Source organism: Telmatherina bonti (genome assembly GCF_933228915.1).
Source record: "Telmatherina bonti genome assembly, chromosome: 3".
Taxonomy (NCBI): Eukaryota; Metazoa; Chordata; class Actinopteri; order Atheriniformes; family Telmatherinidae; genus Telmatherina; species Telmatherina bonti.
This window is the reverse complement of record NC_136621.1, coordinates 25,293,875-25,320,277: the sequence shown is the minus strand read 5'-3', so window position 1 is coordinate 25,320,277 and position 26,403 is coordinate 25,293,875. Positions and strand designations below refer to the sequence as shown.

Below are 26,403 nucleotides of genomic sequence, written 5' to 3'. Positions count from 1 at the left end.
GTTTGATTCAGTACTTCTGTGTTTGAAAGACTAATCCCCTGCGGGTGTCTCCTTTTGATAGGAGATGAAGATCTATACTCCAGTTAAGTAAACTCCATATAATAATGCTGTAAAATTTGCTCTATGTCTCTCTGTTATACACACATACACACCCAAAACGGCCAGTAATGACAGTCAGTCCTCCCATAGTTCAGGAAACTGTTCTTGTCTGTATTTGTGTTTCTTTTAATTTGACAGCAGTGGATGTCTTTGTATATTTGTACGTCAGATCATAAAAAACATCCCCTAAAGAGAACCTTCATGGTAAAGCACAAAGACATACAACCATTCACATTCAATAAAAACACTCAGCATTTCTCTCCATCATCAAATGCAGGTCAGTTTGCCGAATAAAGACACAATTCAAAATGGTTCAAGACCTCAGAAACCCTGAGATAGGGAGGATTTAATCCCACATGTGTGGATTTTGTCTGCATGACAACAGGAAGGAGGAGAGAAGAGGGTAAGCAGTGTAAAGCGGAGGGAAAAAGGCAGGGTATCTAAGAAGAGCAGCAAGAAAGCAGAAAACTGTGGCAGAAGCATACAGTACATGCTGATATAATTACTCTCACACTTTAAATATTATCTCAGCTTCTGGCTCAATACTTGATCAGTTTCTTTTCCTTTTTTTAGAGAAGGCATTAATGTCACACTTGGTATAATTGCTGAACGGCAAAAATAGCTTCAGAGATTACTTGCAAACAGTGCTCCACTCATAAAAGTATTTCAGTTATTCAGTGTTCACTTAAGCTTTGAGAGCTGTGGGAAAATGATTTTTTTTTTTTTAAATGAAAATCAATACAGAGACCGAGATGTCCTGACTTTTAGTCTCTAAATGCAGTTGATAGGATCTTATCATTAGACCCTGATAGCCTCATAAATTCTCTTTTTAAAAGAATGGACAGATTTGGATTAAAAAGAGAATATATTATATTTCTTTGTAACAAATGTCCTTGCATAAGTTGTAAGATTGTCTCCATTTGCAAAATCACTTAAAGGAAATTACGTAACTCTTGGTGTTTCTCAGTCATATCAAAGTTCAGTTTTAAAATGTTGACAACTTTCTCCAGTTCTTTTTACAGGCTGACCAATGGCAGTGTGTTAAATCTGAGTTGAAATATGTTCCATACTTCCAAAAAATTCTCTGCAAGCAAAAGTTAATGCAAACTGCTTCTAAAATAAGGTCCCTTGCATAAGGGGGAGTTATAGAAAATTTCTAGTTTGTCTTGAAATATTTATAGCACTGCACGCTAATGATTTTCTTTGTACAACCCATTCAGCTAAATAAAAATATGGGAACTAACCAGTTGGTCTTTGAAGTGATGCATGGTGATGGAAAAGGACACACATAAAGAGAAGCAATCATAAAAAAAGGCTCTAACCTGATGGAAAGGTAACTTAGAAAGCCGAAGCAAAGACTTGCTACATGTGCATAAATACACAGTAAATTATCCTCACACACATTCATGACCTAAATCATTCACTGCATGTGTGTATTTTAGAGAGTCTGGGAGTCTGAGCCTGATTACTTCAGCTTAGTGATTGGAAGAAGGTCTGTCTGACTTTGATTACGTCTCTTACAGTTGTGGTTGGTGGTTGAATCAAAGTATGAAGCATAAAAAATGTCTGGTGATCATACAGACTTGATTTTATTGATTGCTTTTTCAGAAATTAGCTCTTAAATGAAAATGTTTGCTAAAAGTTGGGGAAACTAAATGAAAGATTAAAATAACTGAGTTTAAGTGATTAATTTTTATCATTGAGGTACAAAACTGCTTTATTTCCCTTCATTGTGTCGTGGGGAGTGCTGTAGGTTTGGACCCTAAATGCAGAGTCGAGGCCAGGGGTGCAGAGTCAAGCCGCTTTTTATTCTTAGCCACAGGAACACGGGAGATTTGGGACACGGGAAAGTAATGAAACAGGAGAAGAGAAAGCTGAAGGTATGAATACACTGAACAAAACGAGACACAGCTGACGTGAATGAACTAATGAGAACAGGTGAAACAAATGAACAAAGAACAAGGCTGACCAGGAAACAAGACACACAGGAACTAAACAGGAAAAACTACAAAATAAGACTGAAGTAAGACAAAAAAAAGTCCAAACCAAAACACACATCATGACACACTGCCACTGTTTTCCAGGTAAACACAGCGTATTCTTTGCCTTGCACCATATCTCTCACAGATCTAACTACTAACTACTTTATAAACTTACGTTAGGTTGTAGTAATGAATCAGTTAAGTAAATTATTGTACAATTTGACTTTAAAATGTAGTGATTAGTTTTATTTGACCCAAATAAAAGCTATTTCTAATAATCATTTGTCGTGTACAACCATGTGAATGAGGCTTCCATACCAGCAATCAGATGTTGGTTGGGATGTGTTGATCTGCATCTTTATGAATTATAAAGGCAATGTTTTCATTGCATCTTTGTAACTGCATGCAAGATCCTTTGTAAAGTTATTTATTTAAGTGTGTAAGAGTCATAGGGCAAAGATACTGCTACACAAAGAAGTACCTGTGATTTAAAATGAAGAGAAATAATGAAAGTTTCTATTTTGTGAGAAAAAGAATTGTGCAGTTTATCTCCATGTTACAAATATTACCAATCTCTGTTCTGGAAGCTCCAGCCTAGACTTCACACATTCAGAGCAGAAAACTCTTAAACCATCCTTCTGTTCTGTCTCAGGTAAAATAGGAAACTGTTCTACACTGACGGATCATTGCCAATAGTTTCTAGTCAAAGCCCACTGAAAATAAACAGTCAAAATACATGACGTTAATAAAGACCGGTTGGTTGATGGTCAATAAAACAGCCTATATGAGGACACTGCATCAACCAAAATACGGTTGGTTGTTAGCATAGCATTACCGTTTAGCTCTGAAACACATAAAAACACATAATCTGTTGCAACAGTTATCTGACCAACAACGTGCTCCAAAGTTTGGTGTACCAGTCCAACCAATACAAAAAGATTAACAAGTTGCCGTCGAGTCCCAGCAGTTTATGGTCTCTGCCCTCTCTATTGAAATAATAAAATAAAGTGAAAAAAATAAATATCAGCTAACATTATGAATCAAAGATTGTTATTGACATAACATTTGATGAAATCCAACATATAGGTTAATTGCTGTAATATCTGATTAAATGTATGAATAAGCGGAAAGAAAAGTGCACAGAGTAAACGTCCAATGCACATGACTGGTAGGATAGAAACACTGCTTCAAAATTCTGGACAAATTACATAAACAGATACTCAATCCTGAAACATAAAAAATAGGTACTTTAAATGTGTTTTTTTCTTTTCTCTTTTCATTCATTAATTTATTTGTTTTTTTGAAGGGGGGTTGGCAGTGGGCTTTGCACTTTCTAAAACCTGCTGTCAGTTCATTTGATCAGCAGCTGTAATTGTAACACACACATGCTGCTTCATTGGCTTGAATAGTCGAGTCGCCACCAGTCTCCTGTTAAAACCTCCTCTGGTGTCTCCTTTTTTATTTTCAATTTATCCTCTTTTCCCCTTCTCCCATCAAGCTGGCCCTGAGAAGTCTCAGAGTGGCGTTTGTCAGGAGCTGAAGAACGGGCTCTGCTGATGTCAGAATGACTGAGAAAAACACACACACACATGGACTCACTGTCACGTGCTCACATGTCACTTGCGCAGTTCAACATGAAACAAGAAAAAAAGACACATGAAGACTTGTGAAGTCTGAGCATATGGCACATGACTGACAGGTTTTGACGTACTTCGTGAACACTGTGATATGCTTGTGTAAGAGCCTTTGTGCAGAGACTGCGTTTGAGTCATTATTTTCCTGTGCAGATGTGTCTTTGAGTCATTTGTTTGTTTCTTTATTTCCCCTCCCTTCCAGATGTTTCTCTTCCACATGGCTGACTCCTAAACAAGAGCCTGCTGTGGTTCTTTCTGTGCACATGTTTAGCTGCGTATGTGTCTGAGCAGTTGTGTATGTGTGTTTGTGTGTGTGTGTGTGTGTGTGTGTGTGCCTTTGCTCCAGGTCCAATCCCAGTTGCTCTGTGGCGCATCTAATTGGAGGTATTTTAGTCTTTCTGGAGAGCATCAGTCTGTGAGTGTTTTTGTCAATTGGAATGTTTGTGGGATGTGTGTTTTTGTGTGTGCGTTGTTATACTTCATAATGTCCCAGACCTCGACACCTGCCAGCCTTCAGTTAAAAGCTGGAAGGCAGGATCAGAGAATTACCTGCATTTGTGTGAACTGTTGCCGTGTGTTTCCAGCTGTGGCTCTCGTCATGCGCATAAAGGGGCTTTGCAATTTGCTGCATCATGCTTTAGTAAGCTTCAAGGAACACCGTAGAAACCTCGGTGACCAACATGGCAACGTAATGATCCATGCGACAATATTCCTCTGTGTGCTCAAACTGAGCAGACAGTCAGCTTCTTGTGTTAGACGGGGAGTACGTCCCGGGAGATTTCGGTAAAGCCCCTGTAAAACGCAGACTGATGTGTGGGATAGACTTTTTATGTTATGACAGCTAAAACAAGACAGAAAACAGCTAATTTGATGTGATGATATCACCCTCTTAAAAAATGCACAGGTGTATGCAATGAACAGCGACACTAAATCTTTCCCTCTCCCATGGCTGCTCCTAATTAATTAGTGGCAGAAAATATGGCAATGTTTTTAAGCAGCTGCCAGTTTTCATTAGTTAACATCAAGAAAAATGGTTCAACAATTTCACAGTTCTCACAGAATTGTCTGTTTGATTTCCCTCCCATTAGGTATAAGGGTCCCTTCCTATATTCAGAATTTTCCGTTTTTATTTGTGTATCTCCTCCATGTACTTGACTATAATTGGCACCAGCTGTAGTTCTCAGAAAGAGCATATTTTAATTCATTATTATAAGATATAATTAAGATGATTATAGAAATCACATGATTATTTTTAGTGCTTTGCTCAGCTTTGTGTGATGTGCAAAATCCACAATCAGAGCTCAGAAAATGTAAAAAGGCCTCTTGGTTCATCTGCCTGTGAGGAGTTTATTCTTTCTGTAAAACGAATAACCAAATCAAAAATCAAACAACTTAAATGAGGGGGGAAAAAAGGATAAACGTTTTACATTTGAGACCTTCTGATAAGCAGCCGTTTTCTTTAGATGAGACACAATATATAGAGATTGTGTTAAAAAGCAAGTTGGAGTCCTATTGCTGTTCTGATTGTAGTTGATCCACAGTATCTGAGCTCTCCGGGTGTCTTGTCTCCAGTTGTTCTGTGCAGAAGAGTTTGCTGAAAAGCAAGCAGCATTCATTTTGGTCCTTTTATTTGTGCATGCTTTTGGTTTGAGACAACCAAATAAAGCTCCTTGTCCAAAATGAGATTTTAAAAAGTTCTTTCCTGACTAAAGGAAATCCAAGACACTTTAAAAGATGCAATCCAATTATAACCTGTTGATCCATATCAATTAAATCAAATCCAGCCTAATTTATAACTAGTCCAGTTTGTCATTTCTGTTTCGATTTAAACCCAGCACAGAAAAAGTTGGCAAGCTAAGGAAACCAACAGCTGTTGGTTGTGAGAAAAACATGAGAGAAGCACAAGTTATTATTACCTCCTCCAAGGAGGCGGTCATGGTTTCAGCAGCGTCTGTCTCTTAGAAACAAAACTACAAAACTTCAGAACAAATTCATTTTATTTAATTTCAGGAAATCTCCAAAATAGAACAAGGAAAAAGTGATTCAATTATGGGTGCGATCCGGATCACCTCCCAGCTCCAAGACTTTTTTTTTTTTTAACGATTCTTTACAGGTGTAGGCCAGCTGCAAACATCTGAGCTTATGCCATTTTGTATAGTTATCCATTGGAGTATCCAACACCAAAAAAAATCTAACACCAGCCAAACAAAATTACAATGGCCTGGTGGAGGTCTGCGTTCTCTGGGTGTTTCTAGTTGACAATAATAATATCATATATTTTTACAAGAAGAATTTAGAGTGAAGACAGAGTGCAGACATGTGATTCATGCGGTCACACAAACCCCACACATACTAAATTAAACAGGGTTGTTTTCAGTTTAATTGTACAGGCAGGGAGGATCTCTGCCCACAAAACCTAAACTGGAGGAAAGAGCCTGATAAGTGCAGTCTCAGCAGTAGCATGTGTTGCATGACAAAGGACAAGTTCGCTGTATGAAGGAAATATATGTGCTGTTTCCTAAGTTACTGGAGGTATTGTTTTAGTAGAGAGCAGCATAATAATATATAGCATGCATATCAGGCCTAGTCAGCCTGTTGAAAGGTTTCCCTGCATCAGGGTACATGACTTAGGTTAATGGCTCATGGCATAAAACTTGACTACAAGCTGTTGAATCCATTTTGTCTGAAACAGATGTGTTTGCGTAAGGAAGCATCTAAAACCAACAGGACAGTGGCCCTTGGGGCCAGATTGAAGAACCCTGCTGGACATTGATGGTCAAAAAAAAAAAAAAGTTACATTATTAACAACTTATTTATTATACTCCTGGACCTTTGAGCACCGCTGCATTGGCTTTAGCTAAGACAGCGGATGAAAGAAAGATAAAAATGTGAGGTGATTTTAGTCGGGCAGTGCATTAAAATAAACAGAGGAAAAAAATTTTTTTTGTCCTGAAATGCTCTACATTTAGTTTCAATGCAGTAAATGCTGGAGATGAAGCCTTTCTGTGCCTAAGATTTAATTTTTTATACACTTTACTGAAATACCATCATAACAGCTGCACTCCTTGTAGTGAGGCTTATCTATCAATGCAACACTCGCAGCAGCGTTTAGGAAAGCTGTATGGAAGATAACAAGAAGTGTGAAGCTGTGTGGCAAAACTGCAGCTTTCTCTACCCTTTGTGTCCAGCAATATGAGGACAAAAGCTACAATCATAAACTCAGTCAGCATGATCAGTAAATACATGCAGGTAGACTACTGCATCAAGAAAGTGCAGAGATTACATGGACTGTCCTTTGCATCTGAAGGGAGGATGAGCTTCATTTTTCTCAGTTTGAGAGAATAAGTCTGTCCTCGCTAAAGGTTTCACAAATGCTCAAAAGAATAAATTGACTCATCTACACAGTTCATTGTGTTTCTTTTTGCAGCCAAGTATTTTTTCAGCAGTTTTGATCCTCTCTCATTTAGCTGTGCTGTGCATTCAGACTCTATATCGGGGGTTATCCAGTATGCTGAAAAGGGACTATATAATTCTTCTGTAGGATGACCTCTCTTCTAAACCAGTCGTGGAACGTTAAAACAACTCTACTTTTCCTGTGTTAGTGCTCCACATAACTGCTATCCAACATTGTGGAGCAAAGTTATAACATGAGGAATTAGAATTGATTTGACCTACCTATATAATATCATAGATTCTGTGATGTGGCTATTAAACATGCACTCATAGCCAAATTATTGCTGAAACCATGTATATCATGCAACCCAGTTTCATCATGCAGCAATTTCAATAATTCCTCCACGGCATCAGCTGGCAGTTTGTAGCAGCCCTTGTAATGCCATTTAGCTGTTATGTGGAGATCCAACTTGTTCCTGCTTTATCCCTGGTAATAACTTATGACTCTGTAGACTCCTGCTGATCTGCAAAAAGCCTTGTTGTTCAGCAGTTGAATGGCATCAGTCTAGTTAGACAGTTAGCAGTAAAATTCACTTTAACCGGGCCACTTTATAAAAAAAAAAAAAAAAAAAAAAAACCTTGAATAATGAGTACCAAAATTTTGTAGACATTATTATTTTATCCTGCTTTATCTATAACCATACACCTAGGATTCATTTGGACATTGTGTGTGGACATATTGCTCTGGAATCATCACCCACATGTAGCAACTTTGTTTATGTTGTCATGAATATCATAAACATTCACAGCCTTACAAATAAATACTGATCATGAGCGGTGTTTAAAGAGAGGCTTATTGAATGAATCAGTGTGTTCATTAATTTCTGTTTTAACTACTTGTATGTGGAATCGCTATATTCCAGTTATATTTCAGTTGCAAAGGGAATAGATTTCTCTCTCTTGATCCCCATCTCCCATCAGTGTATGCTTCCTCCATCTCTTATTTTTGACTCCATTTCTTTACTTTTTCTCTTTTTCCATGTAATGAGGTTCCTCTGTGCTTTTATAATTAAAACCCCTGTGTACAGACGGAGAGATGAAGTGATTGAAGGATGGACAACAAACTGAGTCAGAGTGACAAGCATTGCATGCACATCTGCACGGATGCTCTTGTTGTACTAACTTGTTCCATATTTAATTGCAGGGCTGTTTTAACATGTTATGGCAAGGATTAGAATGGAACATATGTATTCCCAGCGTGTATAACTTTACCAGAGTAAACCCTGTCAGTGTCTTTAACACTGCCTTCATTCACAAATAAAATTGCCAATGGACAAAAAGAAGGGAACAAGGGGTGGTTAATCAAAGTATGGCTAAGGAAATGGACAAAAAGTTATAGTAATGGGAAGACTTTACTTATGAACAAGTAAATGTTGTGGGGTGACAAGGGCAGGAGATTTACAGAAAAGTGCTGGGATTTTACAGAACTACATGGCAGATTCCTGACAAAATTGTTTACTGCAACACAACAACTTTATCAAAGGTCTGAGAAGCCCTTTAAGAAACTGAAATAATTATTTTAATATAACAATAGACTGTAATAATAGTTTACTTTAATGTAACAGTTAGCTTGCAGAAGATGCTACATGTTAATTAATGCTGTGAGATTGCATTTTTTTTATTACATTGCATCAAATCTTCACTATATTTGCTATTCAATCTTTTAAGAAGGCATGTAGTTTTCAAGGAAGTCAGAAAAAGACAGGGTGTGTTGGTTACAAACCAAAGCCGTTAAAGAGAAATAGAAAACTTTATTCAGTGACAAACAGAGAAGAAAGTAAACCTGTGTTTGAATGCGCGGTTCAGGCTCTATTAACTGAAGCGTTGAGACGGGAATTTGAACTCTGCCATGTTTTTATAGTTCTCACCCCCTGCTGTTATTGGCTGCTGGCTGCACACTCAATGGCCAAGATTTCCTTTCCATAAATATGCCAAACACGGCAAAACAAGTAAAACGGAGGGTTATACTGGGAATTTGGAGAGAAATGTGCCTCGCATTCTTCTAGTGCATCATCAGATCACTGCTTTGTCTGCTTTCAAGTGAAGTTAAAAAGGTAGAGGACTGCTGTGATGGACTGGCGATCTGTCCAGGCTGTACCCTGCCTCTCACCCAGTGATTGCTGGGATAGGCTCCGGCTGACTCTTAACTGGACTAAGCGGTAAAAAATGGATGAATGGATGAACACAAAGCATTGTTTAACAGATTACGCAGACAGGGATGTTACATGTAGCAATATATAGTCATTTTGGTGGAAGTGGGTGGGACATCTGAAGAAATACAGGGTATCTGTATTATCCAGAAATAATGAATGGACAAGCCTGCAACACCCAGAAGATGCTCAATCCTGCGTTAAGTGTAGAAATAAGTAGCATGGTGCCTGTGGTTTTAATGATCCTGTCAATCACATCAGTGTTTTATCGGCAACTTGCTTTACACCCAGCAACTACAAGTGTGTGTGTGTGGGTGTCAGTCAGTGAGTGTGAAGAAGTATACACTGAATACTCACTTTGCTCCAGTGAAAGCATTGTCATGCATAAAAACAAACAGTTTTTCCACTTTGTTTAGTGTTTTATATTTTTGATATTCATCAGTGTATAAAAAAGAAAGCGGCTCTATGACTCCAAACGGAGCAGCCTGGCAGGAAACACAGTTCATATGCCAAACAGTTTTCCAGCCGAATATAAATGATACATTATTGTGCATGCAAACATGCTGATTGACTCTGTGTGTCAGTACTTCTTGCTGGATGTTACAGGTTATTGGAGTAGCAGGCCAGTCAGCAGATGTTAATTTGAAGCAATAGGCACGGAGGAGAAAAAGCGAGATGAGGGGGGAACGGAGCTGGTGAATGATGGTGCAGGGCGGCAAGGGGAAGATTAGATTGACGGAACAGAAGAAAGATAAAGGATGGGTAAACAGGCGAGGAGATGATTAAGTGCTAAGGGGGGAAATATGTGGATGAGTGTGTGTCACTGGCTGCTTTACTTATGCTGTGTGTATGTGTATGTGATTGTAAAGCACTGTGGCCAAAAAACAAAAACAGCAGATATGGTGAAATTATAATTTATCATTAGTTCTGGTAACAGATTCTATGCTGTAGCTCTAACAGACTTTGAATTAAGATTTATTTTGTGGGTGAAGGAGATCCTCCCCCATAGCAGTTTATCTGACAGCATCTCTTGTTGTTCTCAGCACACAAAGCCACTTATTTCTTTATACAACTTCATAAAAATCCAGAATTTAAACAATATCAGAAATAAGAATGAAGGCCCTTACTAATACTGTTTTTGTTACCATGGCAACACATCTGAAGTGCCCTCACACTGGGAGAGGTATATGATTAAGAGCAGTTCTTTTTGTGTGTTTCGCTTTTGTAGATTTGAAACAAGTTAGCTGCTACAATAGTTCCTATTCGTTTGAGTTATCCTTATTTCTTGAGGTCACCAGTTGTCCTTAGAGGATTCTTTCAAGGTTTTATGTCACAATGGGAATGACGATCACTTTAATGCACCTTTTTGCAAAAAAGACAAAAAAACAAGTTGAGCATGGTTAGTCTGAAAAACATTCTTCATTTTGGGAAGTACTTTCACACGCACTGTTATCCCACAGAAACAAACAGAGATTTGTACCTTGATATTATTGATTCATTCCACAGCTCTGATTATATCCTTCCAAAGGTTTGTTGTGCGCTGGTCCACAAAGTAATCCTGAGCCCTCATCAATACAAACATACATATTGGATAACTTGCTAGCAAACCCATCACCTTAGAGATATTAGTTGATCAAACAGTCTCAACACAAAGACTCAAAGATTACTCACTTTATCTTCAGCATCTGTTGCATCATATGTGTTAATCAGCTTTTAACTGTAGGTGTTGTTTGCTCAGTTTTAAAGCCAGTTTAAACACTAAGTATTTGACCTTACCATTTTGCAGATTTAACTAATCTTTTGTATTTTCCATTATAATAACATTTGTCGACAACTAAATTCACATTTACAGATTTCACATTAGTTTATCTACAATGTGATGAGCCAACACCATGAGTCTGAGTGAATGAGTTGGTGGTGATTTCAACTGCATTGTCTTGGTTGGGAGAATCCTTGTGAAAGCACAGCCGTTTTTCCACATCCATTTACAAATCCACATACTCAGCCATAAAAAAGTAAGTGTGTGTTTGCATTACCGTGTCTCGCATCTTGCCCGCTGTATTTTTGCTGTGCACGTAAAGCACTATTTTTGTCTGGGTTTCAGCAAGAAGTACTGACAAAGACATAGTTAAAAGTGGAGAAACAAATAGGGAGAAGGGAGATATGGTCATGCGTAGAAGACATGAGGACAGTGAGGGAATGGATTCTGGAGGAAGTCAAAGAAAAAGCAGCGTGCAAAACTGGTAAAAGCTTTGAGGAGGATAGAGATGGATCGGAGGCAAGTAAGAGAGGCAGAGTGTAAAAATTGAAGATTGAAAAGGGATGCGGAAAACAGGAATAGATCAACAGGGCTTTTAATCCAAAAATAGTTTCCATCCTTCTCTTTCCTCCTTCTCATCCCTTCTTACCCCCCCCTCCCCTGCCTAGTTGTTTGCAGAGAGTGAAGTCGAGAGATGTGTGCAACTTCATGTCTACTACACACACACACTTAGTGTGTGCATGTGGACATATTGTTGTCCACAGACAGATGATGTCCATTACCAGGCCGTGCTGTCCAGCACCGGGCGGAACAGCTGCAGCCAGATCACACTGATCTATCACTGCTCTAATGAATCTGTTCAAGCCAGGCCCAACCAATCAATCTCTGAGCCACTTAATCAATTAAACCATTAATCAGACACAGGCTCTAACTGTTCTTGCTCCTTTGAGGGATCACTTAATATATATACAGCGACATAACACAGGCGCACCAGACTGTGCTTATGAATGCAGACACTGAGTCAGTCAGTGTGATTTTTAAAGTAAGATGTTAGTTTCTTTATGCAGCAGGAGGCAGATTCGCATAATGATTTAATGTGGCTTTGTTTGCATTTTCGCTTCAGGTACAACTAAATGAGCTATATGCAGTACATGGAAACAGATTACAATTATAGGTGGAGACACTGAGCGATGATTATCACCACACTCGTGTTTCCTGTACTTGAAATATAATTGGTTTAAGGAAATTAAGTCTTCACATGAGAGGATTAGCTGCTGTTTCCCTGCTGTTCTATACCAATACAAATGGCTGTGCAGGTATTCTGGTTTGACATAAATAATGTTTTTACTTCAAATTTGTTTAGTTACTTGTCTTTGGCTAACTCTTACTATCTGTTTATGTACATAATGATTTGAAAGGCCAGATTCTAGTTTTTCTTTTTGGTAGGTTGGGGCGGGGGGTGGTGGTGGGGGGGAGGGTGCATGGGATTCTGATAACAGTCTTAATCCAAGGAACAATCCCACCCTCACCCCTCTGTGTAGACCTTGAACGCCTTGGTTCCTTTGTAATTTATTACCACCTCTGTGATCTTCATGCAGCTGTAGTGCTGTATAAATTGCTTTATCTCTGATGGCTTTGTGGTTCCTGTCTTTCCCATGATATGAATAAGCCGCTGTTACACAATGTCTCCCAGTGAAATATAACCAACACATGAGGTCATTTAAACAAATAGAAAGTTAGCTGGTTTTAAGATAAAAGATTATTTGGAATAAATACATTAATAAACTGTAATGAAAGCATCTGTGTGAAATAGATTTATAGTCTATATGTGGCTACATGGTGTACATTTTAGAGCATGGGTGCCCAGCTCCAGTCCTCGAGAGCCACAATCCTGCAGGTTTTCCATGTATCCCTGTTACAACACACCTGACTCAAAGTAATCCCTCACTGTGCAGAACTTCATTGGCTGTTGGATCCATTTAATCAAAGCCAGCTGTTTTGGAACAGGGACACACTGAAAAATTGCAGGTCTGCGGCCCTTGAGGACCAACTTCAGTCACCACTGTTTTAAAGGCACACAAGCCTCTTGGAGAGTTTTGTACATTTTTTGTTTCTGTGGAAAAACAAGCAAACAAAAATCAATAATGCTAAAGAAATCCAATCTGGGTTGGTATTTTCTGTATTAGTGTGACGGTGAATGTGTGTCATAGTACTAAAAGTAAAAAAATATTTTGCCTGATCTAGACTAACAGTCATAATGTTGATGGTGTCCTTTTGACAGGGACAGAAAAGAAAGCAGTAATGCTGTATTTATTTGTAATAATGTATTTTTTTTGTAAGAGTTCTCTGTCCTTTAGAAATCTTGCAGTATGAGATTAAGCTTGGTTTTCGAAGAGAATTTCCCAAAGGCCATCAATAAACCCCTTGTATACTATTCATGATTTTGTTCTGCTCCAAAAACTGAGTTTGTGAGGGAGCCTTACCCTTCCACGCAACGCCCAAGGAAATGCCAGGACATGTTACCCTTTGTTGATCCGTCATTTTCCTCCAGGCTTCGTCCCTTTACTCACTGTCGTGTAGAAAATGAACAGATTGTGTCAAGTAGAAGCTACTCGGGGAGCAGTGAATGTTCAGCTGGAAAATGACTTGTTGTTAAAGGGGGCATTTAAAATTCAGTATCTCCTTATAGCTGAGCTTCATTTACTCATACCACTGGTGTCGTAGGCACAGTTGTTCAGCTTGGTGTGACAAAGGCGACGGACTGAGGAACATAAAGTAAAAGATTAGATAACAATAGAGACAGAGTGTAATAGGTGATTATCCTACAGCATTCTGGATGAAGAGGAGAAAAAAAGGAAAACAACATGATTTAATAATGATGCTCTCCTGTTTTTCTCTCTTGTGGTTCCTTCCCCATCTGGTATTTCACCCTGAGGTGATGGCTACAGGACAGGGAAACACACACGCACAGCTGTAGCACATTACAGCCTTTTTGAACACCACCTTTTTACTTCAACTTTCAATTACCAGTGATTTGTTTCATTCCCTACTTGCTTTCTAATATTGTTACTTTTCTCCTGTATGATCAGAGGCTCTTTTCCTCTTTCTGCCATCACAGGACCAAACTTGCAGAAGTGGATCATTTCTATTGAATAGGAAATGAAATGTCATTTTCCTGCGATCATTAAAATCTCACTATGAGTTGAATACCTACACATGTAGCTCTTTTATATTAATGTAACTTTTATGTTTTATTCTGTTATATATTCCCACTTTGTACTTGTAGTTATTTTTTACTTTATTGTTTTGATTTTCCCTGCTTAATATATTTGTATTTTGTGCTCTCTTGTGCTAAGACATAATGTTTGACAGGGGAATGTTGAGCTTGTATCTCAAGAGCACATTTGAATACTGGTATCTGTTTAGGCAAAAATAATGCAGAAGTATAAAAAGGTAGAAGGAGGAGAACAAATTAATTCAGAATCAAAGGGAAGAAAGCTTGCACATAGAGAAAAATTAAAAACTGATTATTGCAGTTTTTTTGTTGTATTTTTTTTTAACTTACAAAGAGAAGGTCAAAATCTGGTGACATTTTGGATTCCATACAGTGATTGACACCAATTTTTACTTGTGAATGTGCAAAAAACTGTGCTGTGCATAGAGACTTTATGTTTGTGTGTGTGTATGGGAAGGGGGTTGGTAGAGCATGATTGACATGGTAAATTGGAAAGGTCAGCTGATGCTTGAGCTTGGTGAAGACAGGCAGACAGCAGGAAGTTGTAACCTTCCCAGGTTCACATTTAAAGATGGAAAGAGATTCTTAGCCTGTAACAAGAGCTGGCTCAAAATGAGGGAAGAAGAAGAGTGGAGGGTTGTACAACAACTTAAGATTGTCACGCAAACCTGCTTGCTTAGCGTGTTTGCATGACAAATATAAATGATAACTGTGTTCTGTTGTGCCCAGTTTAAAAATGAGAGACACTGCTGGATGTGAGTATAAGAACTAAATGTAATGTCAAATTATAGCATCTTGGTCCATCGGGACCAAAGTACACTTTGTCCAGCTTGTTATTTTACTGGACTGTCTGAGTGTGTAAATGGATCTGTGAGTCTGGCTGTAAATGACTCAGTATTGGAAATTGGAACATTACATTTCTATAGCCACTGAAAAAACATTTTAAATAGGCGTATGCCTGTGTGTGTGCATGTGTTTTAGAGCAGTCAAAGGGAACAAAGAGAATGGAGTTAGACTGACAGGTTAAATTGGAATAGTGAGTTTTTTAGGGGGGGGTTAAACTCAAGGTTTAAAACAGCTGAGAGAAGAAAAGGAACTGAAATGCTCTGCTTAAAAAAAAAGTCCTGTTTTGCTCAGGGAAATGTGCCAGTTGATGTCAGTGTGCATAGATGGGAACAACAAAGAATGGCTGAGCAGGAGAATAGATCGTCATCACAAGTGAGAGGTGTCTCGTTGCATGTAGATGGGAAGTAAAAAGGAGTGCCCCATGGGACTGTTTGTGTGTGTGGCTGACTGGGTGGGGAGTCGTGAGTCATGGAGGGTCTCAGGGTGTTGCAGAATAGGTGATCTACAGCTGGGCATTGAAGGGTCAGCACCTGAGCAGGTCATTTCAGGAGGTACACAGTGAGACATGGCACACACAGCGGCAGGGACATGCACACGCAATAAAACAACAAAGATTGTTTAATTACAATGCCAGCACAATGATATATATATTTCCTATTACAAACAAACACATAAACACCCTGTTGTGCAACAACATGCACATAAATGACAAGCACACACAGAGGACATAGTGACCTGCATGTTTGGAGGTCCTTCAGGCATCTAAATACATAACAATGAATTTATGAATACAAATGAACTCGGACAAGCATAGGCACACACTAATATCTTTTTACCATTTCTCACTGTATTCTAAACACATAACATTAAAAGCAACCATAATATTAAGTTATGGGCTGTTCTGTATAAGGGTAAGGCTAAACTGGACAGACCCACCTACTCGGAGTCATTTTATCTCCTGTGAATCATGCAAACTCATTGATTAGGATGTTGAATAATTCAGGCCATTTCATAGTGATTCTGAAAACAATGAGGAACAAGAAAGTTACTGTAAAATGCATTCAGCCGTAGGAACATCAGATGCTTTGTTTTGTTGTGTGCACACTTGCATACATTTGCGCTCTCTGTGCTGTCCCCTGATATCCCATTTGTTTCTCTGCGCCTGTTTGAAACTGATGATGACTAAGAGTGACACATCATTTGAATACACTCAAACATTACTGTGCCCTCCAGACCAAATCCTGCACGTTCCTGTTTTTTTGCATCTGTTTTTATTATTCATGTGTATCTGTGTGTTCATGCTGACCCCTCTTTCAGACTCTCTAAATTAATATATTTATCAATACTGCTGCTTAACTGCACAAAATTTAATCTTGTTAGACAGCGTTATTTGGGTTTGTTAACAAAAAGTGTTGAAAAATGTTTTGGTTTTGTATGCGGTTTTAATGCTAACAGCTAAGCCTCATTACCAATATCAAAAGAAAAGTAGAGCAAAACTCAGTCCTAGAAGGACTGGCTGCTGTCTTTTCTTCTAAGACTTTCACTGCCTCCACTATCAGACTGTTATCCAATGATGCAATAGTCTCAATGAGATTAGCATTTATACCATAGCCCGTGAAACTTCTAAAACTTTCGTTTATACGCACATATCGGAAAGTTAAATCACCATTATACCATGGTCTGAGTAAATACTCAATTCTGATTGGTTGCAGGGTGTCCGTCAAAAAGCGATATAGGACACCAGTTAAAAAAAAAGGTCCGTCAAATAGCCCAATAATTCTAAATCATTGCGCTGGCTCAAATGCCAGTTGGTAGCCATGGCAACAGAAAGGTTAGCAACAGACGAACAAAACAGAAAGCAGAAAGAATATCTGGAAGGACTGTCAAACAGTGGCCCATGCTTACTAATGAATGTATGTTATCTAGCAGTTTTTAATTTATTTTATTTTTTTCAGGTTAATTTAGACCATCGGTTGAACAATAACCGGAATAGAAAAGGGAGAAAAGAAAAAAGTCTCCGGATCCTTCACCATCTCAGTATTGTAATATGTTCATGTTCTACCGAGATCGTTCGTTGAAATCGGTCACTGCAGATAAAATATCTATCATATTGTTTCAACCGTATTAAATAATATTTAATCAGTTAGTTTTTGATGAAGCTCCAGATCTCTCAAAGAGGGACAGAGCAGCTCTGACGTCACCCTGCAGCGGTGCAGTGGACAATGCATGTGTTTCTCTGCATTAATGCTCCAGTGATTACGCCAATTTCGCAGTGATGTTCAAGAATTAAAAAGGTCCGTGCTGTTCGCATTTAGATTTTTCCACGACCGAATTTGGTCATGCTATTATTGAAACCAACCATCGCACGTCCTCCCCGATTTCTTTCATATTTTAAAGAAAAATGCATTTTCAGAAAATCACCATATTTTCATTGGAATCCGTAAAAAGGAGTGGGGGTCGCACTTCCGTTCAACACTCTTATCTTTCAGGCTCGATCACCTGACAGCACGCCATGTGCTCACTCTCGCTCACGTTCATACACACTGAGCTCCCTGGACTACACAGTCAAACACATCCTGCAACACTATCATATTTCAGCATCATTGGTGATTTGTTGCAGTAGTATCTGCTATCGAACAAGCTGCAGGTGATGTCAACGGCTGTTACCTTAGCAACACCACAACAAGAGACATTAGATAATCTGCTCAGCTTCTTGTTTAATTCATTATCTTAACAGTAAAAACAACATTAGTGATTAAACTTATATTATTTCCTTTGTGAGTGACCTTGGTAAAAGTGGGACAATGCCCTCTGAGGTGTCCATAATCAGATCAGACCATCAGACCAGAGGTCACCATTCTCCGCTTGGCATTGGAGGGTTTACATCTCCACATTGTGCATTAATTTCTGATAATGGACACCTCATTGGGCATTATCCCTTACTTTCATCACTCTGTTATGGGTGTCACCATAGCAATGCGTTAATCAACTGATTCAAATCAGCTGGCATTTGACAGGTGAATGAGAGAAGGTTGTGCAAACACTAGCTTATGTTATCTTGGGGTTAAAAAGTTTAAGAACCACTGCTTTACTGGACAGTACTCAGACATCCAGTCCTCAATAAAATTTGTCCACAACAATGCACCGAGGCAAACCATGTGTAAAAGTTAACAAAGAATAAACAAAACTGAAACCACTGCAGTAGTGCACCTTGCAAAGAGTAGACAATTATTGAAGAGAAATCAGAACTTCAATAATATGCAAGGTGCCCTAAATAGCATTGATCAGCCCCTAAAAACAGTCCAATTGATACCACAGCAAACCCCAGGGCCATCATATGTCTCTCAGATCATAAAAAGATCATTTTTCTAACATAAATAACCAATTTGGCCATAATTCCCTTCATTAATGGTTACTGTGCATAACCTCATTCATATTGCCTCATTCAAACACAGAGATGACAGTGTCCATCTATGGGCATAAATTCTCTGTGACGGGGGTTCAAGACTAATCAGGGTAGACTGAAAGATGGATTCAGAAAAATATAGAACAGTTCTGAACAGAAACATTCTACAGACCATTCGACATCTCAGGCTGCAACGAAGGTTTACATTTCAATGAGACAATGGCCTCCAGCATAAAGACAAGAATAGCTTGAGGAACTCTCTCTCCCCTGGAGTGATTGAGCTACAGTCTGGATCTGGGTTCAGCAACGTACTGCCAGAGACCTGAAGATGGCTGTGTGTGACGCATCCTATTTGCACTTGCGGAACAATAGGATAAGCTTCTAAAGCAACAGCATGCTTGGAGGATCAAAAAGACTTGAAGAGGTCAGCCTGAAGTACTTGTGAAGTAATGAATCCAAGAAATAAAGAGATTGAAATGTGATATTTCAGTCCTTTCAATTTTATTAATTTACACAAGAATCCAAAAGATATGGTTTTGCCTTGTCATTGAGGTAAGAAATGTTACAATAGATGAAAGAAAGAAGTTAAATCTATTTATAAATGTAAAAAAAAATAATAATAAACTGAAGAAACTTAACAGATCTTAAACGTTTCTGTCATCACTGTATATGCTCAATATCCAATTCATCCAGCTAAAACTAACACAATCTAAAACATTCTTGCAATGAAGGTTATACGACTCTGCTTTTATTGAAATAATTTCGCAGAGGTGTTTTCAACTCTGTAGTTGTGTTCAAAAGTCACTGAGACCAGCATAAGGATTTTTTAGCAGAAATGTCACAAATCGTTTTTATTCATCAGTCCGCCTTAGACAAAGCAGGCTAAACAGGAAAAAGATCAATACTTTCTATTGTGATGATCACTTGCTTGTATAATAACACCGGCTCTGCATGCACAATGTTTTAGACATGTGGCTTGCTTTTTTGCATTCTTGCTGAGATTCTTGTGTGGGTTTAGTCCATTTCACTTGATTTTGTTTTGTTAGCTTGTTTGCTTCTTTGATCCAATACAGTGTTTTGATTTTTTGCATTAAGTGATCTCAAACTTTTCTCAACTTTCAGGCCAGGTACCCACCCAGCACAATTTCATTAAAAAGATGTTGAAACAACAACTTTGCCAACATTTGATCAAAAATCTGTGTGATTTGGTTGAAAAGTAAAAGGCTACATGACATCTTAAAGAGTCTTATTTATGATGTAGAAAAAAAGTTTGTCCACACTTCGCCCTAGTATTCCAACAGCTATTTGGGGGAAGGCAAAATCCACAAAGGCGAAATGTTGCAATCCCCAGCTGACCCACAGAGAACCTATACATGACTTTAACATGTGGATACACACAGCTCTGCTGAGGCAAGAACCAGGCATGCCATGCAGTCAGGGGGAATCCTGAAAGATGAGTGTCACAATGAAAAAAAGATGTCTGTTTTGGTAAAAATCGATCGGAGCATAATCAGCTGATGAAATATTAGTACACCGCAGTGATAAAGTAAAAAAAAAATTATTAAACTTGTTAGTTTATCACACTTATTTCACTGTGAAATCTTGGTGTGTGATAAAGGTGAGACTTGAGACACATAACAGCAAAAAAATACATACCAATAATTACAGAGTCCAAAGAAGTTGCATGAAATGCCCTTTCGTAGGCTATTCATGTTGAAGGAAGACATCAGGATGTTCGTCATCACCTACAGAAATAACACAAGGCAGTCTCACAGAATGACTCTTGTTAACCAGAGTATAGTCTTTATAGTTCTTTGTGAATAGCAGGGTTTGAATTATAATGGACTTAAAAGGAGCATGGCTTTCATGAAAACACTCAGAAAGCTTTAAAAACAGTCCACTTTCAGGTTTGTTTTTTTTTTCCTATGAGGTGCCTGATGTTTCTTAAATTAAGAGAAAAACATTAATTTTTCAGTGTTGTGTTTTTAAACATTTATGAGATGAAATTCTTCAAATGATGCAGGTTGGTTAGTTGATCCGCACCATTTACCAGCTGGGCAACCAGCCAGATAGACCTTGTTTTCACTCCATTTAAAATGGTTGATCGGCCGGGGCATCTGCTGGAGGACTCGCACAGATCTGACAGCATTTTTGTCAAGAACACCCCTTTATTCCATATGGTTGGTATGAACAAATTCAAGTGGAACTACTGATGCAAATAATGCTGAGCTGCATAAAAATTATTACTGAAACAGCTTAATCTGCTTATATCATGTTTCTGTTCAGTTGCTCCAGCGATAAAAGTTATGCCGCACTTATTTATACTGGATTGTCTTTATTTCTTAGGACATGTTCAGTGGACACTGTTGCCCTTTGCAGCCAGGTGCAACTGAGAGTCTTAGTTGACCTCCAAACATCAGGGCTGCAAAATGTATGTTTGAGCTTCATCATTGCAATGTACATGTGAGCAATAGTCACATCACACGTCCTACAATGTAGGAGGCAGATGAACTCTTTATGTTCACTTGTACATCTGTCCATCTACGACCTGCAGACGTGAGGGGCCTGTCCATTTTCATTTACGACTTCTTCAACACGAGTTGTCATTAATGAGACATGATAGAACAAAACCATTTACTCAGGATCTAGCACAATAATAACAAGCCAATAAACAATAAGAATAACTCACAAATACAGACTAAACAATAGTTGTTGCATTAACAAAAAGATGTGAGATCAGCGCAAGATGTGCAACATAATTTGAAGTCCTTTTCAAGTCATCTGCTGAAAATTCCTGTATTTTTTCATTTCGCAATGAAAACCGCAGGTGTAGAAAAAATCGCAATAGTATTTTTTATATTGTGCAGCCCTGATTTGCTCAGAAAGCTAACAAATATTAATCTGTTTGAGATAGTTGCAACGTTAATATACATTGAAGCAGTGAAGATGATTTCGTGGTTCTTTGATTTATTTCCACAGTAAGAAAACAAAAGTAAAACCTTGACCAATTCAGTCTGGCATCAAGAGCAAGAACAGTTTTATCACCTCATGAAGAGGTGCAGCATTATCTTGTTCACTGGTGGATTTTTAGGATATTAATAACCAAGTTCTCTCTTGAATTCATCATAATGTCAATTGGACAGCTCTGGTGTGTCCTGCCAAGGAAAACAAACACATACTCGAATTATTTTGTTCCACTGCCATTTGCATTTTAGCTGCAGCATAAAAAAAGTAACTGTCAGCGGATAAACCGAAAGAATGAATTCGGCTATGATTTATTTATTGACTGAATGACTCATTATATTCATAATTTTTTTTCATACTGGCTCATTCGTGTTGACAGTGGTCTTGCTCAGATGTCAGTCTCTGAAGCTGCTAATCTCTCACCACTGGTTTGATATCTGCATTTTGATGCTGAGTGTTGTTTTCATGCAACTAATACTGTAAAACTGGAATGAATAAAGCTGTTGGAATCTGACACTCTGCTGGCAATGCAAGCACCACGCATTATTAATTACCACTTATTTTTCCAGTACAAGAAACTCTGAATTCTGTCCTGTGATTGGTGCTGGAAAGCGAAGCTAATCCACTTGTTCGATGCCGTTTTGAATGTTTGTTAATACATCAGTTCTGAGCACATAGAAAATTCTTAAAAGGCACTTGATTAATGAAAGAAAAAATGCAAAAAAGCATTATTTACAAAAACTTTGACAACAGGCAAAAGTTTTTGAATCACTATTTTGTATTTTAACTTGGAGCAACATTGAAAAATAAATATAAACTGGGTGTACAAAGGCTTTGCCTGATCTTCTGGGTATTGAAGTTAATACACAGGTACTTCAGTGTCTGAACTGAATACATTGCTAAATGACCAGATTGTACTTTTAAGGCTCAGACTCATGTTTGGCGAACCCAGATGTTCTCACAAATGCACTTTAAAACACCTGCACACAAACACATTTTCCAAATTTCAAAACTTGACTGAGTGGCTGAATAGAAGCACAAAAAGGTAGTGCATTGATAGGAGAATGTGGATTTTCTGCCAGGAGAATGTCACCACCATCCTTTTTTCACTGTCTTGCCACCTCCAAACTTATGACAAATACAGGGAGAATGGCAAACAGAAAGATAGAGGGGGAAAATAAAGGATTGAATGAGAGGCAAACCTTAGTGGCTGGCAGTTGATAGATGGGCTGCAAACAGTTTGTCTTCCTCTGGAGTCCGTGATAACATAACGTCCTCTCTCCCTGTCTGTCTCTTCCTCCTTGTCGTCCATTTGTCTGTTTTTCGCTTTCTGTCTGTACTTGTTTTTCTCCATCTCAGTAAAAAAAAGAAAAAAAACATGCTCATACGGGTTTCTTTCCAAACTCTAAGATGCCATTTAGTTGTTGATTTGTGAAAGCCTGTGTTTTGCTTTGCTTCTCTTCTGTGCATTAGCTAAATGCGTCTTTCTTCAGCACCTGGAGGAAATACTACAAATCTAAATTATATCTCCCATTTCCCCCCCTGGTCCACTACCTATCTATCCTTTGTTCTGACTTTTTTTTTTTCGTCTGACAGACAGTTGACAAGAAAAAGCACGGGTCAACAGGTAAAGGGCCCATCTACATTTTCATTATCTCCACTGTTTTCTCTCACTCTTCTTCACTTTACTTAAACAGAAACAAATGCTGCCATGACCCCACCCCCACCCCCCATGCAAGGTCAAAGCAAGAAGTTTCCAAGGCGGCAGGGATTGGTGTACCAATGAACTTTAACAGTTTCTGCCCTATAATGACAAAACATTTCTGACTGGCTCAAGATGACATGAAAATGAATTAAATTAAGTTTGAAGTGTCAGTATCTATTACAATCTGTTTCTAGATTTTTATGTGATTGTTTTCCACATGCTTTTCAGACTACTATATTTAACGTTGCATCTACAGTCCCTGCCCTGCAAATTGCACTAGGTTTAGCTCCGCCTTCAACCATATGAAGCATAATATAAAATTGCAGGGGGATTGTTTAAAATTGATTTTATTAAACTAAACCCAAGTTGAGCCAAATGTTGCATAAGACAAATGCATTGAAATGTTGTATTGTGGCCTTCATTTGAGGTTTATATGAACGTATAACAAAAGGGATGGTTTATTTTTAAGCCCCTATCATTTGCATGGGTCAAGGGGATCTTGGGTTTGAAGTTGGACTGGCTGCATTTATATGGCAGCTGCTAGACTACGTGAGCTAAAACACCAGGGGAACGTTCAGCAACTACCAAACCAGTTATTTCCCTTGGCTTTCTGTCTGGTCTTTTTGCTCTTTGTGCAACATTTCTGAGAGGATTTAGTAACCATTGTACCTCCACTTTAGTTGAAAAGTCAAACAAGTAATTGGGAGAGAAGGAGCCTGTCAGACCCTTAGAGCCATATTGCTCAAAATCTGTAAGTTCCAGCTCTTTCAGACCCACAGTTCATTTGAAGCCAACTGAAATTCCTCTGTTTTGATATATAATTTTTGTATGTACAAGAAAGTATCCGAGCAAAACATTTACAGCTACATTTTCTGATTTTTTTTTCCCGTAACCTGTGATTTTGTCAAAACTGTAAAATGAATATGAAGATGTCCTTTCAGTCAGTTAAGATTGTATCGTCATAATCCAATTAACTTTGAATGATGTTTCTAGCTGAAAGTAGACCTTGAGAAGAAAGTTTCCGAAGTGGGCTGGGGTTTTTAGCCTGTTTTGGCCAAACCCCTACCCGTTCCTACAGGAATAAAAATTGCTGTTTTTGAGGAATTGTGTAAACACCATGATATTTTTGGAAATCAATCACTATTCCTGTTTAAGGCGCATGCTTCGAGTGAACTTTTATGGGGGTAGAGTTAAAGCTGTGGGCAGAGTTAGTCCCCGGGAGTCATGACAAAACTAAAGTAATATGTTCCTATTGCTTTCAGCATTGTTACACAGATATAGAGAATACATAGCTGACATCATGTGTTGGATACAGTATTGTGTTCTTTGTAGCCTTTTGTCTGATCTATCCACAGAGTTCTGAATTCAGATTAGTGTTTTATACTCAGACTATAGGATCACTTCCTGAAATTATACCTCAGTTTTTTAAAACATATAGTTTAAATAGGTTTCAGTATTACAACCCATTATATTATCAGTAGTCCTTCATAAAATTAACTGCATATGTTTTCCAAAAAAAAAAACAAAAAAAAAAAAACAAGACTTAATGCATTTGGAAGTTATAATTTTTTTTCTATAATAATACTGAAAAATTATGTTGGGAATCAGATTTCTGCAAACTAACTGACTTGTTAATGAGCAGGTCTCAATTGAATGTAATTTCATAGTACAAAAGAGAAATCAGCATAAATACAGTAGCCTACATATGATACAAATTTCCTCTTTACCTAGACAACAAAACATTAAGCAAACTGGTGTCAGTAACTCAAAAAGGGGAAGAAAGCATCAGCTGACCATCTCAGAAACTGGCCACTGCAACTGAAGTATATTGAACCATGAGGCAGAGGAAAATACTGTATCTTTCAAATACATTACTTTTGTACTTTTGGCCAGAAAGCCCCAATGTTTGTACAGCATACTGTCAATTCAGTTTACTTGAGCAATGAGGAACAACTAGAAATGCAATAGACAACATCAGTTTAAATCTATTTGGGCGATTTTTTTTTTTTTACACTGCTACATCACTTAAACAGCTAACCCTCTCACACCCCCTATTTCTCCCCATGTTGCATTTTTAACTATACTAAACCACATAGAAAAGATTGGACACAGCGTTGATATTTTGTCGATCAGCGCCACATTTCTCCTCACAGCCACATCTAACTCTGCAGGATACGGGCAGCAACACCAGTAGCTTCCTCTATCGAAAACACTGACTTGCAGTAAACCTAAAACGTATTCTGAGGTGAGCATGGGGCTTTTGAAATGTGAACAGTAGCAGCAATTGTAGTAGCAGCAGGTGACAGCGCAGCCTCCAGGCGTTCAGAGAATGAGCAGAGCGCGGAGGGCTTAGGAACACCGCAAAATGAAAAAGGTCTATTGGCTATACAGACTCAACCTGACTGAACTGGCAAGGCTCACACAGTGACATTTATCTTTTATGTCTTGCTGTCTTATTAATAATGTCTAATACCTATGGAAACTGCATAAAAGAATGGACGTAACCTCTCCTCTCAAAAAGCCGATTTGGAAGGTCTGAAACAACCAACGACTCTTGTCCTTACAAACAGAAATCTTTGAGAAAATAACCTTTACTGGATACTTTGCAACCTCTCTAAACATCTCTGTTGTCTTAATCACTATTGTCATATCTTATCTGATAGAATGTTATTCAGTTTTTGTTAATGGGGCTGCTTTTAGACGAGGTTACACTGCTGCACATAATTTAGATAACAAGATCATAACGACCAAAATGTTAAAATTGCGTTTTAGAATGTGATTGTGAAAAACAGTCAGTGATGTTATGGCAGCTATTTTACACACTCAATGCTGTTCCTTCAGCTTGAATTGAGTTCACTTTGATGGCAGCAGCAGTTCCTCAGTGCAGTTATATCAAAGTTAAAGCAAATACAAAAGCCCAGATACAATGTTCCTTCATGGACACAGCCTTATAACTGCATTGTTCTGTTACTCACAGTCTGTCTTTTGATCCATTGAAGAGCAGTAACCATTTGCAGATGTGTATTTGAGGTTTTTTATTTGGATTTATGGACATGATGTTGTGCCACACATGTAAAGGATGTTGTGTGGTAATTGAGAAAATATTTATTTTGTTGCCTCGACATGTCATTTTAGGTCTCGTCAAACAGCTTAAAAACCTGAACAAATGT

General features: G+C 38.2%; 1 protein-coding gene across 1 annotated transcript in view; it reads left to right on the top strand.

Annotated features, from left to right (window-relative positions):
- Nucleotides 1–26,403, top strand: part of LOC306774736 (protein sidekick-1-like) — a gene marked incomplete at its 3' end in the record, with an annotated part of 268,973 nt that overhangs the window by 144,435 nt on the left and 98,135 nt on the right. The window contains exon 6 of the mRNA XM_079264893.1: nucleotides 23,129–23,155. Within this exon, the coding sequence (XP_079121019.1) occupies nucleotides 23,129–23,155 (27 nt within the window). The remainder of the gene's footprint in view (nucleotides 1–23,128; nucleotides 23,156–26,403) is intronic.